Source organism: Camellia sinensis, chromosome 12, assembly GCF_055761805.1.
Source record: "Camellia sinensis isolate YWXY chromosome 12, ASM5576180v1, whole genome shotgun sequence".
NCBI lineage: Eukaryota > Viridiplantae > Streptophyta > Magnoliopsida > Ericales > Theaceae > Camellia > Camellia sinensis.
In genome coordinates this window covers 96,542,724-96,564,535 of record NC_138972.1, presented here as the reverse complement: position 1 = coordinate 96,564,535, position 21,812 = coordinate 96,542,724, and the positions used below count along the sequence as shown (strand labels likewise).

The 21,812-nt window shown below is 34.1% G+C and overlaps 1 protein-coding gene across 2 annotated transcripts; it reads right to left on the bottom strand.

The window, feature by feature from the left end:
- Nucleotides 1–2,115: 2,115 nt before the first annotated feature.
- On the bottom strand, nucleotides 2,116–11,438 carry LOC114262406 (stomatal closure-related actin-binding protein 1). Of its 2 annotated transcripts, none has more exons than XM_028202765.2 (13): nucleotides 11,193–11,438; nucleotides 10,549–10,843; nucleotides 10,090–10,218; nucleotides 8,791–8,883; nucleotides 7,468–7,608; nucleotides 7,244–7,312; nucleotides 6,974–7,057; nucleotides 5,656–5,836; nucleotides 4,407–4,523; nucleotides 4,164–4,222; nucleotides 3,292–3,426; nucleotides 2,540–2,689; nucleotides 2,116–2,427 (listed from the first exon to the last, which is right to left on the bottom strand). In XM_028202765.2, the coding sequence occupies exons 2-13, from the start codon at nucleotides 10,828–10,830 to the stop codon at nucleotides 2,383–2,385; spliced, it is 1,485 nt and encodes a 494-aa protein (XP_028058566.1). In that variant the 5' UTR covers nucleotides 10,831–10,843; nucleotides 11,193–11,438; the 3' UTR covers nucleotides 2,116–2,382. The 2 variants fall into 2 exon arrangements, with proteins under 2 accessions (XP_028058566.1, XP_028058565.1); XM_028202764.2 differs by having other exon boundaries at nucleotides 10,549–10,848; nucleotides 11,193–11,430.
- Nucleotides 11,439–21,812: the final 10,374 nt, after the last annotated feature.

Genomic DNA, 21,812 nt, shown 5'->3' with positions numbered 1-21,812 from the left:
ATGTTTTCCATTCTCAGTAGGGGTGTCGTCCCTAACCTTCTCTTTCTGTCCGTCGTTGGCCATCTATTCTCCTTTCTTTCCCACAGACGGCGCCAAATTGTGTGAGTGATTTTCCGATCACACTGCTCAACTCAGTATTCAGCTGGAGAATACTGGCAGAATAGATGACACCTAACTAACCTGTAACAGAAAGAGAAGATTCCAGTGGTGGTTCGTCCACCCGGGGGCACTCCGACGATCAAGTCAGTATATCTTTCAAAGATAATCAATAGTGCTAATCTCACTAGACAGAATATAAATTGCATACCTTAGACTCATGGGGGTGCCTCCCTTTTATAGCCAACACAATCCTAGTCCCAATAGAAGCCTAGCTTTAATGGACTTAGGATTACTGCTAACCTTGGACTCCCAGTATGATTAGGATAAACTCTCTAAGAGTCTTATCTTTACCCAAACTGAAGTCCCCTCTCATTCTAGGACTCTTGTTCTTTATCCACTTATCTCGGATTTCGATATCTTCAGAGACAACCTCGGCTTGACTGAGATCACCTCGGCGTTATGACCTGGACACGTGGCACCTTGGCTGACACGCTGGCGTCACTTTGCCACGTGTTGGTATTCAAAAATATATCCCCACACATAGTATTACTATTTTAATTATTAATAGTCATAAAATTTACTATTATTGTGTAATCTTTTTTTTGCATTTACCCTGAATAATAATAAACCATTGGCAAGTTATAAAAATAAAAATGAGTTTAAATTACACTAAAATTTTTCAAAAAATACAATAACCTCTATAAATTTATTAAGATTTAATTTTTTATAACACTTTGAAATATTCTCTCTTTTTTACATTAAAATAAATATTTTATTTTTACTTGTGTATGTTTCCGTATACCATTTGTTTTAAATTTACTAATTTATTATATATATTTCAACCCATAAGAGAAATTAGTATAATTTTCACTAAAAAAACGTGCGAACAAGATTTAAATACCTATAATATCTTATTATTTTATCATAGGCACTGGATTCCCTCCAGTCTCATATCAGACTGAATGGTGTTGTTGGGTCTGTGAAAACCTATCACGAGTTCCGTTTCGATAATCCAAATCGTTTAATATGTAGAACTCGTCGTGTACTATATGCTTGTAAAAAATCACGTTGATCGGATATCGATACCTATCTCATCATATCAATTTTCTACCAACCGTTTATTTTTTCACTCTCCATTTTTTTATACAAAATTGATTTAATCATGTAACAATCAACGTAATTTTTTATAAGCATATAGTAGTTAACAAGTTTTACATATTCAACGGTTCGAATTATTTACAGGCATATAGTACTTAACAAGTTCTACATATTAAACGATTCAGATTATCAAAACGAATCCCGTAATAAGTCCCCATAGACCCAACAGTACCTTCCAATCCGAGTTGAGACCGAAGGAAAGCCAGCCCTGTATCATATAACCAGGTTTTAAAATCCAGACAGCAATTACACTAATAGTTTCGATCCAGTCAACTCATAAAACCCTTCTGAAACTAGAAAGGAGAAAATTGAACAACCCATCACCCAGATGAAATCAAGTTCACCATAACCAGTTGGAATTAGGGCTATTTCTCAATATCGATTTGCGAAATTGCATCTCAGCACAACAGCCATCCCCCCCATCCCCAGATTGCTGGATTTGAATACAATTTGATGAAAGTGGTTTTTTATGTCATAATTTTTAAACAGTTTGATCAAATTCTGCGTCTAAAATAACTCGTCGAATAATATTTCAATTCATAATTTTCCATTCTTTATGAATGATCTACTTGACAATTAAACAAAACTAAAAGAGGAGTGAAATTACACATTCTGCTTAACAGGGAATTGTTAGGTACACAATGCCGTTCCCTACAATCATGCGGACATGACATTGAATGTTCTAAAAAGATACAAGTGAACCCATTGATTTTAAGAAAAATGATGGAGCTCAGTGCAATAAGTGGGGTATCAAAGCCACGTTGTCATGAGTTTCAATTATAGGAGCCTCATCGTGAGCGAGGGATTGTTGGGTACACAATGCTGTAGGCAACTATCAATTCGGCATAATTTTCCAGATTGGCAGACCAATGAATGCACATAAATAAATACTTCAAACATAAAGGGTGAAAACTTGTTACAATCAGCAAAATAATAGCCAAATAGAAGAATGCCAACTTTTGTGTTGGAGAAGAGAGGAAAGAAATTAAAAACAAACAAAACAAAAAATCCAAAAAGTGATTGAAGCCCATATTACAATCACACAAATGCCACATTTTACAAAACTATAGATAGATGATACACTATAAAATCAATATAATTACATTTCAGTAGAACATAGATCTGTCAGGTTCCCAGAGGAGCTCTGTCATCTGGCCCGGCAAGCATGATCTGTCATTTTAAGCATTTGCGCAACTAAGAACTTCTCGGGAAAGCATAAATGAGTAATTATACGTAAAATATATTTCAAATAAATCACGAGTACAGAAAATTTGGGACTCACATTACAGTCGAATGCAAATCTCCGGGCAAGCATAAGGGCTGCATTTCTTTCTCTCTCTGATTCAAATGCTAACACAAAGGAAAGCCCTGCTTTTGCTTGCCAAAAGAACGCCTGAGCTGCAGCGTTCCCGCCACCTCTAACTCCACATAACTAACAGTCGAATAAACAATTTCAGAAATGATATAGACATGGTTTGTTTTCATCAAGGCCCAACGACATTTAAAATATTAACATTTTCAAAACTTGTTTTCTGCGATTTTTAGAGAAAGTAAAAACTAGTTTCACAAAAATAAATATCAAGAAAAAAAAAAAGAATTTTCAAAAATTATTTCAGCCCCAAAAAAGAGAAAGCTATATGAAAGTAATAAGTGTTTTTTTATTTTCTCACCAAACTAGTTTTTGAAAAAAAATTCAGAAAACATATTCTGAAAACTCAACCAAACATAACGTAAAGGGGAGGTCTCAATCTGTTCCAGTGTCCCAAGAACATAATCCCCAAGAGGATTGGTGCTCAAGGAGCATTTTTTTCATTGAATAACGATCTCTCAAGCAGAAAGGTAAAAAGGAGAATGTGCATCTGGTATTGTTTCCATGCTATTTAGGAAAATGAATCTTTCCAGATTCAATGCCTAACCAACAGAATGACCAAACTAAAAAGGGCTTAAAGACAGAAGCCAAACCAGTGTTTTATTTTTTATTTTTTTAACCTTCTTTTGCCAATAAACTCAATTAAAAACACAATGCTATAATACCTGCATTGAAGTGGAATAGTATTCTTTAGCCACTGTTGCATTGCCTTTACAAAGTTTCATCCTCATTTTTCCCACATGAAGTACATGGATAGACTTCGACGGATGATCTACACCATTCATCTGGGCAATAACTACCTGGAAAGCAACACCAAAGCCATTCCACAATCAAACAATGATATAACTCGTAGCGTGCTAACACTAAGGCTATGTTTGGATCTTGTATTTGTCAAGGTAAAGGAAAATAAAAGAGAAATGAAATTACTTGTAAATTTTCATTTTTTTAGGGGTAACTAACCAAAACAAATGGATTTTTTCTAACATACAAATCCATTTTCTTCTCATTTACAAACCCAACCAAAAACAGGGGGAAAAAATCAGCTTTTTTCATTTCATTGTATTTTCCTATGTTTCTCCTTTAATTTCCTTTTTCCTCCGCAAATCTAAGTTCCAAACATAGCATTAAATGTAAGAGGACTAGTTTAATATGCCCTACATGATCCATTACATTTCATCTTCTACAGACAGAATTTGAACTTTGAAATTAACATTGGACTTTGGGATAAATTCAGCCAAGCAAAATAATACCAGAGACAAAAGCTAATAATTTTTTATTTTTTTTTAATTTTTTATAATTAAATTAAATAAGAAAGAAAATTAAGGGAAAAAAAAGAAGAAGAGAATCAGCATTTCACAAAATTTGGCATTTGGTATGAGGGACTTCCTTTGGGGAGATATTCTTGTCGTTAAAGCTTAATGCCTGAAAATGTCAAAACGGGTGCTCTTGAAGACTCGAATGGTTAGGCAGGCTTGACTTGGTGGAATGCACAAAATGTAGACACGCAAATTTTTTAATTAATACAAGGACAACATACATTGAATTCAGTGTCATGTCTTCGCACCAACGATTCCACATAGTTTCCCAATCCTGCAGCTGTTTACAATGGATCATTGCATCAGTCATTCCAAGTCTACAAACATAGACATAATTTGCACAATGACCTAGTGACTGAATTTTTTTAATTAATAATTTTCAAAAAAGTAATACATAGAACTGGCACAAGTTGATAATTTAAATTCACATATATACTGTTGGGAATACAGGATCAAGACCAAACCGGGATCAATGGGACCAGCGGTTGTCAATGTGATTTTCTGACCATCTAGAATTATTTCAGCTTGCAAAATTCGACCAACATCAAAGGGCTCTGGAGCGTACACTGATTTGGTGGCTCCTGGCATATTGGAAGTCAAATCAATAATACTAAAGGTTAAAGTATGGTATATAAACGAATAATGAAGTTAGAAAGGTTCAGTAACTTTCCTGTCTGTTGTCTAACATCTCAAAACATTCAAAAGGAAAAGAAATTTTGTATTCTCAGTTTGGGATGTCTCGCGTAAAGGAACAATAAACATTGAAATTCTTCCATTGACGAACAGGTGTTTAATGTCAAATCTATACATAATAGGATTACCTTAAGTATATTAAAACCATCATCACCAAACTTAAAATTCAAAAATAAATAAATAAATAAATCATGACTTCAAGGTGAATTCAGCCACTCAAAGCAGCCAAAATTGATATATTTCAAGTTTAAAGAAATATCAAACACAGTGAACAAATATTTATGTTCAGTAAGAACCACGGATCAAATATATTCTGCAGTTTGAGTTGACAAAATTAGCCCTAAAATGACTACTTTAGCCTGCAATTGTATCATATTACCTACACCTCCACAACTGCATTCCTCATCAACCTTCCATATAGGACTCCACAAGTCCATTCATGAAATTCAGTCCTCTAATGGCGTTTGGTAGAAAGGCCTCAGTTATCTTGGATCAAAATGCTTAATTTGCATAGATATTTACTAGATAGAGGCTGCTAACCTTGACTATCTTTTTTTAGCCTTATAAAGAACATATTTCAAATTTGCACCAACCAAAACATCTAATGTTTGAAAATAATGAAATATGTTTGCTTTCTAAAGTTATTATCTTTGCAAAGAAGTAGGCATACCCCTAACAGAAAGATTGCATTCTCTCCTTTCTGTCACCAACAGCATAGAGTACCACAAATTACACACAATACAATCATACAGACAGCTTGGTAAGATAAATGAAACCAAAAGCCCACTTATATTTATTTGGAAATAAAATTTATAATTTAAACTCCATAGTTCTCTTTCTTCATCTACAGAAAGGGAACATAATACAAGTAAACAAAATTAATTATCACAGGGCACAATATTCTTGGAAAGATCAATTATGTTGGCAAAATGCAAAACATCCAAATAGTAGAACTTCTTCTAATTAAATGTTTTCCAAAATATGGTGACATGTAAGAGTTACCGCATTTTGCATGCATACCTGAAATAAGCTCTTTTTTGCCTCTGTCAGCTGTTAAACGATACCACTGAATTGAACATCCCAGAAGTTCTGGAGCACTATCAGAGCAAGCTTGGATCCTCAAATATGAACCCAAAGTTTCAGGACCATCTAATTCATATAAGTGAATCATGTTTTCCTCAACCCTCTCACTCATCGCCAGCTGAAAATAGTCACAAAAAATAGTGCATGATTTTTATCACAGAACATCCATATCCTTGTTACACAGTATTGGGTAGAACTCAACCCTAACAGCTAGTTCAAGAGGTGAGGGAGCCCTCACGCTTCTATGCTTAACATTAATTTAGTACTTAGGCAAGCAATGTGGGACTTCACTTCACATCCTCCCTCACGCCCAGCATGGTCACTCAATAGCACCTGCGGCATGCAAGTTAAGGGCATGCACCCTCTACCCAGACTTGAGTTCTCTATCTCTAATACCATGTTACACAATATTTGGTAGAACTCAACCCCAAAAGCTAGCTCAAAAGGTGAGGATACCCTTACGCTTATATGCTTAACATTACTTTAGTACTCACAATCCCCACGTATCTACATCATCCAATATGGCTAAAAAAAATGCAGAAAATATGAATTACAAACATTAAAAAATGTTTTCAAATCTTTTTTTCTGTTTTGTTTTTGGATGGGGGAACCGAAATATATTTGACCCATTAAAATAGGTTGTGAGAGTTGTATTGTGGGTAATTAAGTATTATTAGAAGACAAACCCTAAAAGCGTTTTTTCTCAAATCAACGGGGGAATATATGGGTCAAATATAGGCATGAGCCATCAGAAATGCTTAGCATGGTATGCAGATTCATGGTAACATATGATGAAGAGAGGGAGAGAAGAGAAAAGAGGAGGGGAAAGATAGTATCTATGGGTAAAATTAGTATTTTGGAAAATAAAATTGATGACATAGTCTCTAATTCTATTAGTTGACCTCACAATTGACTAATAGACGGAAGAATTATAATGTGATTTGAAACCTCAGAAGGCAGGATGTATTCACCAAAACCGCAGGGAGTCAAATCTAGTTTAAATAAGCCTTAGGTGGTGTAGTTGTAATTTACACAATTGAAAAATCAGATTTTTGCACAGAGTAAACAGGTTCCAGAGTGAACCAGTACTCCACAGTCTGCGCTGCTTAAAAGAAGAAATAGATAAGGTTCAAGGTTTACCCTCCCATTTTTTGTCAATAGCATCCTACAGGATCCCAAAATATAAGCAATACCTACGTAGAAAGAAGTCATTAAAAGTAGACAAAAGAGAGACCGAAAAAATAGCAAAACAAACCTCTTTCTGAAGCTGAAGAGAATGTTTAGATTTCTCAGAAAGCTGAACTCTCAATGCTCGAAGCTCATGCTCCATGTCCATCACCTACAAACTTATGTTTAATTCACTTACAAAAAGTAACATTATTCAAAAATAAAAACAAAATTTTGAATTATAAAGGATAGATAAATATGAACCTAGACAAGCTTACTGATCAACGGGAGAGAGAGAAAGAAGAAGATGAAGAAAAGAAAAGGAAAGAAAAAAAGTATAACATATTCATGTTTATACCTTGCTAGGCTGATGCAACATTTTGATACGTCTAGCCTCTTGAACCTCCCTCATTAATTCTTCCAAATCCTAAATATTTAGCACAAAACGTCTGTGTTAAAGAAATAAAGACATTGATATAATGCAAAGTAGCTTCTGGGACAAGAGCACCAAATGAGAAGAAAAGTTCGGATAAAAAATAACTGGTTGTCCATGCAGTTATCTTCTCTAACAAAGTGGATTACCTGTTTCCCTGAAGCTCGGGAAATCCGTTCTTGTTCCTGAAGAGCCTCTTCCACTCTCTGAACCGCTGCTCTGGCATTCTCAATTTCAGCCCGAGCAAAAGCTCTTTCTTCATCAACAAGTTTCTTAGCATCTTCTGAAGCCTACATATGTATTTTAAAATTAAACACACACACACACACACACACACACACACACACACACAAAGGATGTGTTTGATGCATGACAAGAGTTGTGTGCAGGAGAGAGAAAAATAACAATAAACAGAAAGAGCCCAAAAACAATAGCCACTTAAAATAAGTAATCATTAGTAATTAAAAGCTATTAAGGAAGAAACTATCAAGTAGAATCTTAAATACTAAATAGAATGAAGGTTAACATGGACTTCAGACATTTTGAGTGAAGCAATTTATGTTTGTTTTAGTGAAGAAGATAGGATATAGATGTACTAAGGAAAAGACACCAATAATGTTGCACCATTCATATATATGGAGAATGCATGCACGAAATGAAGAACATTATTCATTTCATTAACCATGCTTCAAGAAGGAAGGCTTGGAGGCAAAAAAATAAAACAATTCAACCCTACTTCATTTTAAGTGACTACTGTGACAATTTGGAGAATTGGCAGTTTTGATGTGACCATAGTTATAAATTCTACTTGTAACTTGTGAACATGTCAAAGATATATCAAAACACGTTCAATTAGGGTCAATGTGTGATATCTCCATCTAAGATGTGTATGTGCTTCTCAATTTGGGGCCACAAGGGTGGTATTGTGGGTACCCAAAACGTGGTTGAACCACATCTAGTAACCAGGGTTGTCTATGGAAAGCAGGAGGCTATACAACAAAAGGTTCTACCCTTGGACAGGCTACTTCAAGCCCCACCCTCATCTATGAATCTTATCTCTCCTTTTAAAAGCCACATTTAATGTGAAAATAAAAATGCACATGGACAATTTCAAACATGTGAAGTGCCCATGAAGAACATGAAACAGCAAGTTATAAAGATATTAAAGTATTTCCAATTATTCCTACTGCTAAATACATACCAAAACAAGCAAGCAAAATATAACTAGTATATTGCAAGAATATTCTTCTAAGTCTATCCTTCAAAGGCATGATTTTATTAAGAAGGAATGATAAAATTCCATATACCGTATATACATAGACACATCAGCATATGCTTTCCCTAAAGGTATTTTAGAACAATTTAGATGCTTTCTTCTACAACTGGATCACAGATGCCTCCATGTACCAAAAGTATAGATTCTATAGATCAAATGCCCAACCACAAAACAATACCAAACTTTTTCATTGTACCTGCTTTAGAAAATTAGCAAGCTTTTTCACTTCTGCCTTTTCCTGAATTAGCTCTCCTTCCCTCTCAGTCAACTGAACTGCTAAAGCTTCAACCTGAAGGATATAATATAACCAGAATCACAAGTTGCCCAATTGGAGAGAACAAAGGAACATTAAAGACAATCATGAACTCAAACCTTAACTACCGTTACCCTCGCAGCAATTTTAAAGGAAAATATATGATATAAAGTAAAATATAACAATTCATACGGAAAATAATCAATATTTTCCTCATTTACTGAACAAAACATACTAAAAAAATAGATAAACAAACAAATGCCCAAAAGAAAGCAAAAGAGACAAGAACAAAACAAAATATCCTGAGCAAACCATCTAATTATGCATAAGGCATAGGCTTATAGCTAATCTATTAAATGACATGTAAAATATATCATAAAAGATTACGACATGTTCAGTAAATTGATTTATCCCCATTTGGAAGAAAGGTGGAGGTTGCCGAAACAACCTTGGCACCCCTAACCCCTAAAAAGGTAGGTGAATACATCATTTATGTGGTCATGAATGAAATAGGAATATGTTCCCTTTGATAACAGGTAAAGTTATAAAAACTATTAACCCTTTCATGTCTTAAGTTTAACAGCTTTAAATGTAGTTGAATCTTGATATCGGAATAACTGTCTGAATTCAGCCATCTCAACCTGATTGGGGCCAACTGTCTATCCCGAGAACATATCAAATTCTTTCTATTTTTATGTGCCATTCAATACCTACCCCAATGGCAAAACCAAAAATGTCATATTAAAACTGTGATGGCCTTTCCATCAGTGTAAGAGAAGATTTTGCACTCTTTGATTGTCTGTTTGAGTTATTTTCTCCAGTCATCCTCTAAGTTGTGCGACTTTGTTAGAGGCCTTCACCAACCCCTTTTTCTATGTCCCTCATTTTTAAATAGTTAGATCAGCTTCCCATTGCATCAGGTGTTGCACCCATTCCACTCAGTACTATAATTATAGAAATGTTTTATTAAATCCTTTTCATCTCAAAGAATCATATTGCGTGCTAGAAGTACTTTGCACGTATGTCAATCACAAAACTGAGTAACATGCAATGCTCCAGAATAACTGAATGCTTTAGTAAGCTTAAAGGGTAATATTTAATCCCTTCTCAAATAAATTATACAGTCCAATGGAACAGCAGTGTTACGAACGAATTTTTTGTTTTACGAGTATGAAGTCATTCAATGGCCAACTTTTCTGTGGGGCAAAGCAATAAATAATTGGAAAATAGGATAAAACTAACCATAGCAATGGCTTCCTCTACATCATCCTTATTTTTACCCGCCACGCGGCCTTTTAAGGCTTCCAGTGCATCTCTAAGCTTCTTTAGAAGTACATGTTTCTCCAATGACGCCGCCTCCCTGAGTCTAGCCTGTATTCCACAAATGGGAAGCATTTAATATCACAAAGACTGTCTTCCATTACGACTAAAAATAAATATTTTCAAGTCTAACCAATCACAAAAGTTTGGGTCCGCATCAAGTTAACCGCTTTAATTGTTGGCTGAAAACTAGTAAGGAACATAAACCTATTGCCTTTACATAATCAATCGCTTAGCAGAGCCTAATACCACTAATCGATTGGCAAACCCGTTTTGCAGACTAGGTAAACAAACCATTTGATGTATTGGTTTCTGAAAATGTATAGATAAAACCAACTGTTAAAACTTTAAAATAAATACACAAACTTGACAAAGCCAAACCTCATCAGACAACTTAGCAGCAGCAGCCAAACCCTTCTCAAATTTACTGGCAAGGTCGCGAACTGAGAGGCGTTTCTGCCGTTCCAGCAACTGAGCAGTCTCTCTAGCAACAACCTCCTTCATGGTTAGTACCTTGGCATCCTCTTTCACCTCCACAATCTGGTGATTAAATCCGATTTTGTAATTTGGAAACCGGCTAGAAGCAAAGATCACATCAGCCGAAACCGGATGAACAACCTCCTTCTTCATTGAATCACCGAAATCACGTCCTACCCTTGTCATAATACCAATTTATCTACTCTATCACAAACAAAATCAGAAATTTAACCCACCATTGATGAGACAACTATCACAAATATAGTACAAAACTATAAATTACCAAATGTGTATAGTAAAGTGACTTCTTAACCCAAATTACTACTAATCTGAAAATTGAACCACCTTTTTTGAAACTAATAATCATAGATGACCCATATAGAGAACCATAAGAGAGACCATAAACAAGATAGTTGTGCATTCAAATAGAATGTAGGGAGAATAGAACTGAAACCCTAGATGTACAATGTATATGATAAGAGAAACAGGAAAAGAAGATAGAGATAAAAACAACAATAGAGACAAAAAAAGGGTAAGATTGGACTCACAGATCATGTAGTGAATAATAATGTAGAGGAAACAGAACAACATAAACAATGGAGATTTTGGTCTCAGATTCTTGAATCAGATGTGGGCATGCTGAGTGAGTGAGAGAGAGATAGAGGGGAAAGGGAAAGGAGAAGAAGATGAGATGAGAGAGAAGTGTCGTTGTTGGGTTTGCTTGCTTTTTGAAAAGTGTGAAGAAAGCAAAGAAAAGCCAACCAACAACCTCTTCTTTTTTTTGACTCTGTTTTAATTTATTTATTTGTTTTTTAAGGCCTCTAGTCTGTGTTTGTTTGTTAGCAATGTCATTATCAAATTTAATTATTTTATAATATAAACAAAAAAAATATATTAAATTTTAACAACTTTATTCTTTTTTTTTTTTTAACAATAAATTTTAACAACTTTATTCATCATCTCTTATTTTCAGGGGTGTTTTTTTTTTTTTTTTTTATCGAGAAAAAAGGAGTTCTGTGGTGTCATCACAGCCTCTGTAGGCCCTGACCCTGGGATAGTCGGTTGTCAGCCAGGAATTAACCCCCACCAAGTGGGGGACCCACCACTGAGGCACTAGCAGAGCTCATCAACCGCCCCAACCACGGACAAATGTCGACCAGAGTACAACGCAAGATCTCAAAGAGAGCCCCTGGCAAAGCCAGGATTTTTCGCGCCCCCTTAAGAGTCGAACTTGACTCGGGCTGGTGAAGGCAAATGCAGGTGTGTTTGGAAGTTAATTTTTTAAGTAATTTTTTAATCTTTTATGAAAAAAATATATAGAAAAATAGAAATAATAATTTATTAATTTATTGTGATTTTTTTGACCTTTTTAAAAAAAAAAATTAAAATCAATATTCTCAAATAAGGCCTCAATCCTCCTTAAAATTTTATAAAATTATTTAACTGTTGAAAATAATGTTAAAATATGATGTTGTATAATAATAATTGAAAATTATTAAATAGTGAATAATAACTAAGGTAAGAGTTATTATGATAGGTAAGAGTGTATCCAACGCTTACTTAAATCTTGAATCAAATTTAAATTTAGGTCAAGTTTGACATATTGTAAAAAAGTCAAAAAGTCAAAAAGTTACTCAAAAAGTCAAAAAGTTAACACTACTCACCAAAAGTCAACAATTACGGCTGCACAACTCCCAATCCTAATTTTTCTCTACAAATCAATTTTTACAATTTTTTATTACACATTTTTTAATAAAAAGTCAAAAAGTTAATCCAAACATCTATATTTTCTTCCTCAATTTTTTAGTCCAAAAAGACAAAAAGTGCACTTATTTAGGATATTCCAAACAACCCCTTAATAAATTACGCTTACTTTTTCTCTTTTAATTTTGGCATCAAACCTATATCAAATAAGGGGAAAACCAAAGTTTCATCAAATTGAGGAAGGCTTTAGCATTCATCAAATTTTTGAAAAGAGCCACTGCGTTTCACCGTACACCTAACTACCGACCAATTGTCCTCCCAAACAACTAGTTACTTACAAAGTTGTCCATTGCTTTGCCCATTGTTGATTGTTCTCTCGGTTGTCCTGACGATTGTCCCCCTAGTCAACTGATTGTTTGATGAAACTTGAAAAATTAACATTGGAACGCGTGGTATCAAATGAAACTTTTCATAAAATCTTTACTCAAATTTGATAAAAAAAATTAAAGTAAGCATTGGAGATATTCTAAGGAAAAACAAAATTGTTCATACGTTTTTAGTGTGTTCGGAAATTTCATAAAAAAATTAGGGTAAATTACAAATACACTCCCTGAGACTTGCTTAAAATACGAATTATCCCTTGTGCTTTGGAAAATTACAAATACCTTTTTGTCAGAATTTTTTATTTAACAGAATTAATTGAAAAAGTGAAATTTCTAACTGTTCACCTATACAATAATAAAATTATTTGAATTATTAATTGAAATAAAATTTTAACATTATTAAAAATTGTTAATTAATTTGATGATCTATAAATAAAAGGATCTATTTGTTATGAAAATAGAAACCTTAGGGGGCATAATGTAATTTTTAAAATCATAAAGGGTAATTTGTAATTTAAGTAAATCTCAGAAGTGTGTTTGTAATTTACCCAAAAAATTAAACAGTTATTACAAGTTATACATCACTTTCTCTAAAAAATCAAAAAATAACAAAAAAATAAAAAACCCAAACACCCTCTAAAAAATATACAAAACATAATTGGTCAAACATTATGAACTTTTATATTAAAATGATTGAATTATTCATGCACTCAAATAATGTCTGTGAATAAAATCCGAATAGGGTGGGCATCCACCTCATAGGATGCCACGGTAACCATTTGAATTCAAAAATGAATTTGTTCCCAATATACAATTTCTTATTGGTCCAAAATGGTAAATTACAGCAAATAGGTTAAAAGCTTTATTTTTTTTTGAAAAAAAAAATAAAAATTAAGTGATTTAAAAAAAAAGGTTAAAAAAATAAAAAATTGACTTTTGAAAAAGGTCGGACACCCCACTATTTTTCATCAATAATAAAGGCCTTATTTAGTTTGTTTTTTAGAAAAATTTTTAAGAAATTTTTTTTATTAACAAATTTTCAAGAGTAATTAAATTAAATAATTTTTTTCAAAAAAAATCTCAAAATTTTGTTTGGTTACCTACTTTTCAAAATCACTTTCTCTCTCATACACATCAAATCAATCACTTTTTTTAAAACTCTTCCCAAATTTTTTTTTTCAAAACCATTTCTGAAAAAAGACAAACCAAACAAGTTTTCGTACTTTTTATTTCAAAAACTACTCTACAAACACAAACCAAACACACCTAATGTTTATTATTGCAAAATCAAATTCGATACAATCCTTTCAAAAAATTGTGAGAGGGGTCAATGCGTGCTTCATTTTGTTATGCTACGTAGGCACAATGCAAAATATTAGGCTAGGATTGGCAAGCAAGTTTAAGTTAAAATAGTCATATAAAATAAAATAAGTTATTTTAATAAAATAAAATAAAATATTATATTTAATTTGTAATCATTTCATTCTTAATATTTTTATTAGCACCTCATAAATTATTTTGAACTTCTCAATTTTTAGTTTTTTTTTATTATAATAACAACTTCAAATAAAATTACTACATATGACATCATTAATTTTTAGACACCCCATCTTACAATTAAATCTACACACCTACTACATCTTGAATTAGGATTTATGAGAGCACCTATCCCTATCACCACCCATCCATCTTCTCCAAATCTCACATTCAAAACCTACCCACCCTCAAAATCTTGAAAACCCTTTGGCGAAAATAATCCAATGGTAACGGTGGCAACCATTTGATTACCTACACTTCTCCGACAATGACAATGAGTGGCAGTTTGTCTGGCAATCACATCTCCATAAGATGAGAGGAGTACAACAATAAAAACTTTGAGGAGCTTCATAGTTTTGATGTTCTTAACTTAGAGGAGATTGGCCTTATAAGAGTAAGTTTTTTGAAAAAAATGACAAAAATAATAAAATATATTTGTTATTTTTTTGGGACTAAACCAAAATTTGAGAACACGGGTTCGAATATTGTTTATTTGTTCGGGAATCGGTAGCCGAACACTTATTATTTGTTCGGAAACAGGTAACCGAACATTATTCATAGGTTCGGACCTATTTTACTGAGAAAACTAAACCAATTATTATAATTTTTTCCTGAAAGAAAGAAATTATTATGAGAAAACTAAAAAATTATGTGTATATATATATAAAGAGAGAAAGAGAGAGCATACCAACTGTGACAAATGGTGGATGAGGCAGCAGAAACAATAATCACATTGTCTCTTCTTTTTTTTCTTCGTGGGCTTTGTTAGGATTTTTTTGGAATTGAAATTTTTTTGGGGTGTGGGAGGGTGTGCATTCAATAGGTGAAATATTTTCATAATGATAATTTTGGTATTATTTGGGAGGGAAAAAGAAATTTTAAGGGTTTCAAAATTTATAAGTGGTGGTCCAAAGAAATGGAGAGTCCAAAATAATTTATGGGATGCTAATAGCACCATTTTTCATTTTTTCTTTCACAAAAGTCAAAAAATTAAAAAAATCTATCATAAACGAGACTTTTTAACCCCATAATAAAAAAATCAAAAAATCAACTCACATCCCAAATGAAACTTAATATAAACTATTTTTTAGTGCGTCTCTTGCTATCTATACTTAAATACCATATAATTAAAATTTAAGATGCTTTGTGAAAAAAAATTTAGATGCATTATTTTTTAAACAAAAATATTACATTTTATCAATAGTTGTTCACTTATCTTGTGTGATAAACTACATGGAGAATGTTTGTTTCGTTTCACTAATTTTGTAAAGTAGTTTTTTTTTTTTTTTTTTCATTTTAGTGGGATGCTTGTGTAGATTTGCAAGAATAATTATTATAAGGTTAGACTTACACTTGTACACACATTACACTTTTATCGAACATAGGATGCACTTGCACACTAAATAAGTTTATCAAAAACAACCGGAAGGCCTAAGGGATTTAGTGACAAAAGTGATGAAAAATGTGACAATGGTTATACGATGATAAAAGACTGTGGAAGAAAGAGTTGGCAAATGTGAGAAATAGTGACAACATGGTAGTAGAACTAGTAAGAAGGACATGACAACAGTTGTTGAATAGAGTTGCAAAGAGAATAAAAAATTGAGAGGGGGATTTGTACCGAGTTATGGGCCAAGCTATACCAACACGGAATATGGTGTTGGGCCGTGTAGGGAGAGCCTGGGGCACACCGTTGGGCTGAACTGGGTCAGCACCGAGTATAGTGCTAAGCTGGGTTAAGGTTGCCTGGGATGTGCTGGGCCAAGCTGGACCCACATTGAATGTTGCGCCATGCCAAGCTGGCTCATGTCAGCAAGCCGAACTGCCCTAACATTTGGACTCGAGTTAGCTGAGCCATGCGACGATCGAACTGTATGTCACGCCCCACTTTTTATATCAACGGATACCATTACCAAATCCTTCATTATAACACAATTTCAGAGGTCATGCGTAGAAATTTAATACAATAACGAGTACTATTATTAAAGGTTCTCTTATTTGAATATGAAATGAATGCAACATGAAATAAAAATAAATAAATTACCCGTAGGCTTACATCTTTTAAATTAAAAGAAAGGGTTTAACCCTTTTACATCAATGGCATTCCGCCTACAAATACAAGGCCCCGTGGCCAACACATAAAGAAGATCCTCGATCTTGAAACCCTTCTCGACGTTCACCTGAAAAAAGATTAGCAACGTGGGATGAACATAAAGTCCAGTAGGGATCCCAATATGATTCTAAACAATAACAACATATAGATAGTTATGATTATAAATGCTTTAAATCATATCATATACATAATGTGATAGTTTATACAGAAATATACTCATATAGGAACTTTTCTCCAAATCATTCATTTCGTTCAACAACATAAGCAATTTACTTTTCCTTCTTCTTATTACATTTTTTCCCCCAAAATTCATATGACAATAACAAATTTCTAAAAAAAAAACAATTTCACAAGCCCATTATGTTTTCTCTCACCTTCCGGACTTACACCTGGTTTGCCTTTTTGAAACATGTTCACAAGTGTCCGATGTCCTTCACATTATTCACAATCTCAATACAGTACTTACGTCCACTTCCAACATATTCATGTCGGTACACATATACCTCTAGTACAAAAGGAAAACAAAAAGTAACTAACAATTATCTACTCAACGAATAAGGCAACTCGGCCTTCCAAAACCATAACCATCATAACCCATAGCATACACAGATACACTAAGACAATAATAATAAATAAGTTGTGCTTTACCTGCCCTAAGCACGGTAAACCAAGGATACATCTTTCCATAACAAAATTCCAAGCCAAGGATACACCTTTCCATAACGAAATGCCAATTTACCAGACACTGGCTGGAAAGTAATGGTACCTCTGCCAAGTTCTCCAGGCGCTAGTTGTAAAGTACTAGTACCTCTCATTCTAAGCGCCGCCAATTCTTCAGGCACTAGCTGGAAAGTAATGGTACCTCTCATTCGAAGCACAAGCACATTCCCAACCATCTCAACATACTAGAATGCATAATAACACAAGTGTAATACATACATGATATTATTCAACACCATAATGCCATCCTCCACCGGTGACCAAGGACAAAACCTCTAAGTAAATGTATTAAATACTCGTAAGACAACAATCCAATTCTCGCAAGACTTTCAGTCCAATAAAAGTGATAATATGTAAAGGTTCCAAAATCCGACCTCAAGTTCATTATCAATTTACAAAGGGTGATGATTTCATTTTCTTTCAAAAAGACCACTTTTCTTTATTTTCTAATCCACACAACTCCAACTATTTTTCAAAAATTCATTCTCGTCATTTTACAAAACCAAAACCAAAACCAAATCCATTCTCTTATTCTACAAAACCAATTCCATTGGTATAAAAACCATAACTCAACTCAATTTCACATGATTAGTCTAAAACAATACCAATATCGTGGTTACTTCTCTTTTTATTTTCTTTTGATATAAACGCAATTATACAACCCATATTAGCAAAATACAAAGATTATTCAATTTCCTCCATTTCAAATCCATTAAATCAATAATATTAAATTAGGGCTTTCCTTTCTCTCTTCACAAACATAATAAATCATTTCCCAATTAACCCAAACAACAAAAAACTTAACAACTCCAATCACAAATATCAAACCTTAGATCCCCTTTCATGGTTTTCAAGAAAATCCATAATGAATATGATTTTTATGCAATAAAATCTACCGTATATCTATTTATAGACGAGGTATTGGAAAAGAGCAAAGAAATCCCAACTTCTTGAAGCGAAGAGAAAACAATCAAAAAATCACCGGCGATGAAACCACGAACTATTTGGATCAAAAGAAAGCCCTTGACGAGATCTACAATCTTTCTCAAAGGACCAAGGTGAAAAGATCACTATAGGTGAGTAGATCTAAAGATCTTGGGTGAAAAAGTGAAGTTTTAGAGAGAGAAGAGAGATGTCACGATGTAGAGAAGGAAAAGAGGGGGAAAAATAAAATGAATAAGTGTTTGGAGCCTATTTATAGTAGCAAGGTAATAATAGAAAAATAGCCCCAAAATCAAATGAAAAGAACAAGTCAAAAACTCCCAAAAAGTAAGGCCCAAACCACCCAAAAAGCTAAATTTTATACGCAGGTGTCAACCCTTCAGACAGAGGTGTCGATCCTTTAGGTAGAAAAACAAAGTGTGCAACAGACAAGGTGTCGACCCTTCCCAGACTGGTGTTGACACCAAATTTCAGCAAGCAAATGCAGGACAAGGGTCAACCCTTCCCAGACTGGTGTCGACCCTTGAGGCCAACAACAAAAAGCAAGTGTCGACACCACCAAGATCGGTGTCGACCTCAAAACAAGATTTTTAAGTTTCCAAACAACTTTTTAACATAAACAAGCGTGAACGAACAATCCCAATAAGTTTAAATCGGTTTTCACTCCTCCAAAACCAAAATACAACAATACTAAAGATTCCCAAATTAAAATAAAGGATTTAGATACACTTCCCAAAAGTTTTAAAAGATACAAGTGTTGCATTGTAAATGGTTCGGGCTACAGTTGTTGAGACAGAGATGGTGCGTGGGATCACGATTAGTCGGCTATGATAAATCGGTTAGGATTGAAGCGGCCAAAGTAGAGTTAGCAGTTTACAAGTAACAGTTCGGTCAAGCGTCCCACGTGGACCAATAAAGAGAAGAGAGAAATTGTGATAACCCTGCTCTATGTTATGTTAATTGATCTTAATTATGCTTATAATTATGAGCTTAATATGATTTTGAATGCTAATTATATGATTATATGTGTTTCTCAATTTGCATATGTTTACCGTAGGAAAATCTATTTGATTTTCTGCTATAAAATTTAATTGAAGGCCGTAGAGGCAACAAAAACTAAAATTGGCTGCATTTTTACTATTAGTATGATTTTTAGAGCCTATAGTGAGATTTAATTAAAAATTGATTCGGATCAAAATAATTAGATTCAATATGATTGAATTAAAGCACAATTACTTAGCCTTAATCAATTTGATTAGGCAACCCTATATATAGGCCTATATACACTTAAGTTTATTCTTTGAGCTCATTTTCTTCCAACTTGGCTGAGATTACACTCTGGAGAGAGAGAGTGAGCCGATTGTAGAGAGAGAGAGACACCACAATTTGAAGGATTTAGCTCAAGCTTGGAGGATTGAGGAGAATTAACTCAAGGCTTAACTATATTTGGAAAAATTAGAGCCTTTAGGTGAGTTATCAACCCTTAATTCATGGGTTTAAACTTGTAATTATGTGAATTCCAAGAGAGTTGGTGATCAAGAACAAATTTGAGTAGTGTTTGATGAAATTAAAGTTAATATCTCCATGCATGTAAAGAATTACCATGAATGTGCACAATCATGAAGGATTGAGTATCAAAATTCACATGCATGCATAATTTTATTGAGCTTCATGATTTTGAGCATCATTTGTGATATTTGAAGTAGGATTTGAGTCAATAATTAACATGCATACATGATTCATGAAGATATGAAGTTTGTATGAAGTTTGAATGCATAAACTTTGGCCATACCAAGAAGAATGTGAAATGATTTGAGAATTAGATCATGATTTTGGACAATTGGTCTCAAATTACCTATGTTTCCATGTCATGTAATGCCTTTTCATGTTTTTGTACCAAAAATGTAACAACCCCGACTTGTGATTAGTTTGCTAACCATGATTAATTATACCTAATAAGTAATTAAGGTGAAATTCTGAGGAAATTGCATGTGTTGCACTATTTGTGCTCATATCTGTCTTATGTAGAAATATCTGTTTGGATTTTTGTTTTGTCCTGTGAATTGAAGGCCTTATCGGCATTCGATTACGAAATTGACTTGGTTTATGTGTTATTTGAAATTTTTAGAACATTATGGCGGGGTTCAATTGAAATTCGATTCGGAGGGATTAAATTAGATTAATTAATGTCCAATTGATTAGCTTAAGCACTAATTTAATTAAGCTACTAATTAAGCCTATATAAGGCCTATACACACCACTTAAGCCACCTTTTTCTCATCATCTTTGAGCCTTCAAGAGACCAACATGAGAGAGGGAGAGATAGGAGAGATTGAGCTCAACCAAAGAATTTGCTAGAAATTAAAGGGGCTAGACTTAGAACAATAAGAATCAAGCTTCTAGTTCTCACATTGACAAGCTAAGGTAAGAATTCAAGCCTTTGATCTTGTTCTTGAGTTGGTGAATTTATGAATTCTAGAGAATTGAGTGGTTTACTGTGAGAAGTGAGCTAGAAGGAAGGAACATAGATCATACCATGCATGCATGTTCATTTGAGCACAATTTGAGGTTGTTTTGAGACTCTTGCATGTCCTTATCTTGATCTTCTTCTAAGAAGTCAACATGTTTTTGAGTTAGACACCTCAATGGATTATGTTTTGAAAGCTTGGAACTTGCATCTTTACATGCATGATATGTGATGTTATGTTTTCAAAGATTTTGGTTTTGTTTTGGACAATTGGCAAGCTTTTGGGCCTTGATTTTGTGAAATGATTTTGAATTTACCATGGTTTCTCCATTTACAAGTATTTCCTATAGTTTCCTCAAGTTTTTGGCCCAAAAGACCATGTTTCACAGCTTCGAATTTGAGTTTTGAGCTGAGAAGAGCAATTTGAAAATTCCAGAATTCTGCTCTCCGTTCGAACGACGGATTCTCCCCTCGAGCGACCACTCTGTGATCTTGCATTTCTGCTTGAGTGACCAGAAGTTTGCTCGGCGTGAAATGCAAGCTCCCAGAAGTTTCATGTTTTTGCAGACTGCTCGAGCAACAAGAGTTACGCTCGAGCGAGGACCTGAGTCTCATGCTCGAGTGACCGTCGAGCGTCCGTCAAGTGTGAAAATCACACAACTAGTAATTTTTCAAAGTTTGCAGACCGCTCGAGCGAAGGAAGTTGTGCTCGAGCGGCCCCTCACATGTTTACATGTTCGTTCGAGCGAAGAAAGTTGCGTTCGAGCTGGATGCCTATTTTTAGCAAGTTTGGTTAAGTGTTTCTAGGTGCATTTTGGTATCCTTATTGCATCCTAGGCATTTCTAGGCCAAGATTAAAACACAATAATGAGAGTGAAGGCTAGAAACACACTAAGAACAAAATGAAATGAGTTATGTACAATCCAAGCGTGTGTTTCAGTATATGTATCTATTATGATTGGTGTAGGTCATGCGTCGTGAGCGGTTGATCCATTGGTTTGCTGCCAAGCTATCTGTGAAGCTATCTGTGAGTAATAACTTAGTAAAGTTATGTTTGATATGAAATACTTTCCAAACATTATGATATGATATGAACTGTTTTTGAATGATACAAAAAGCTATTATGTGATTACATGAACGATGATCCACTTCTTTGAAATGTTTATGTGGTATCCTTAGCAGAGGCCCTCGTCCAGAGGACATAATAATGTGGCTTATGGTCATAAGGCCCTTGTCCGGGGGAGACAATACCGTGGCCAAGGCCCTCACCCGGGGGAAATAATACTATGACACAGGCCCTCGC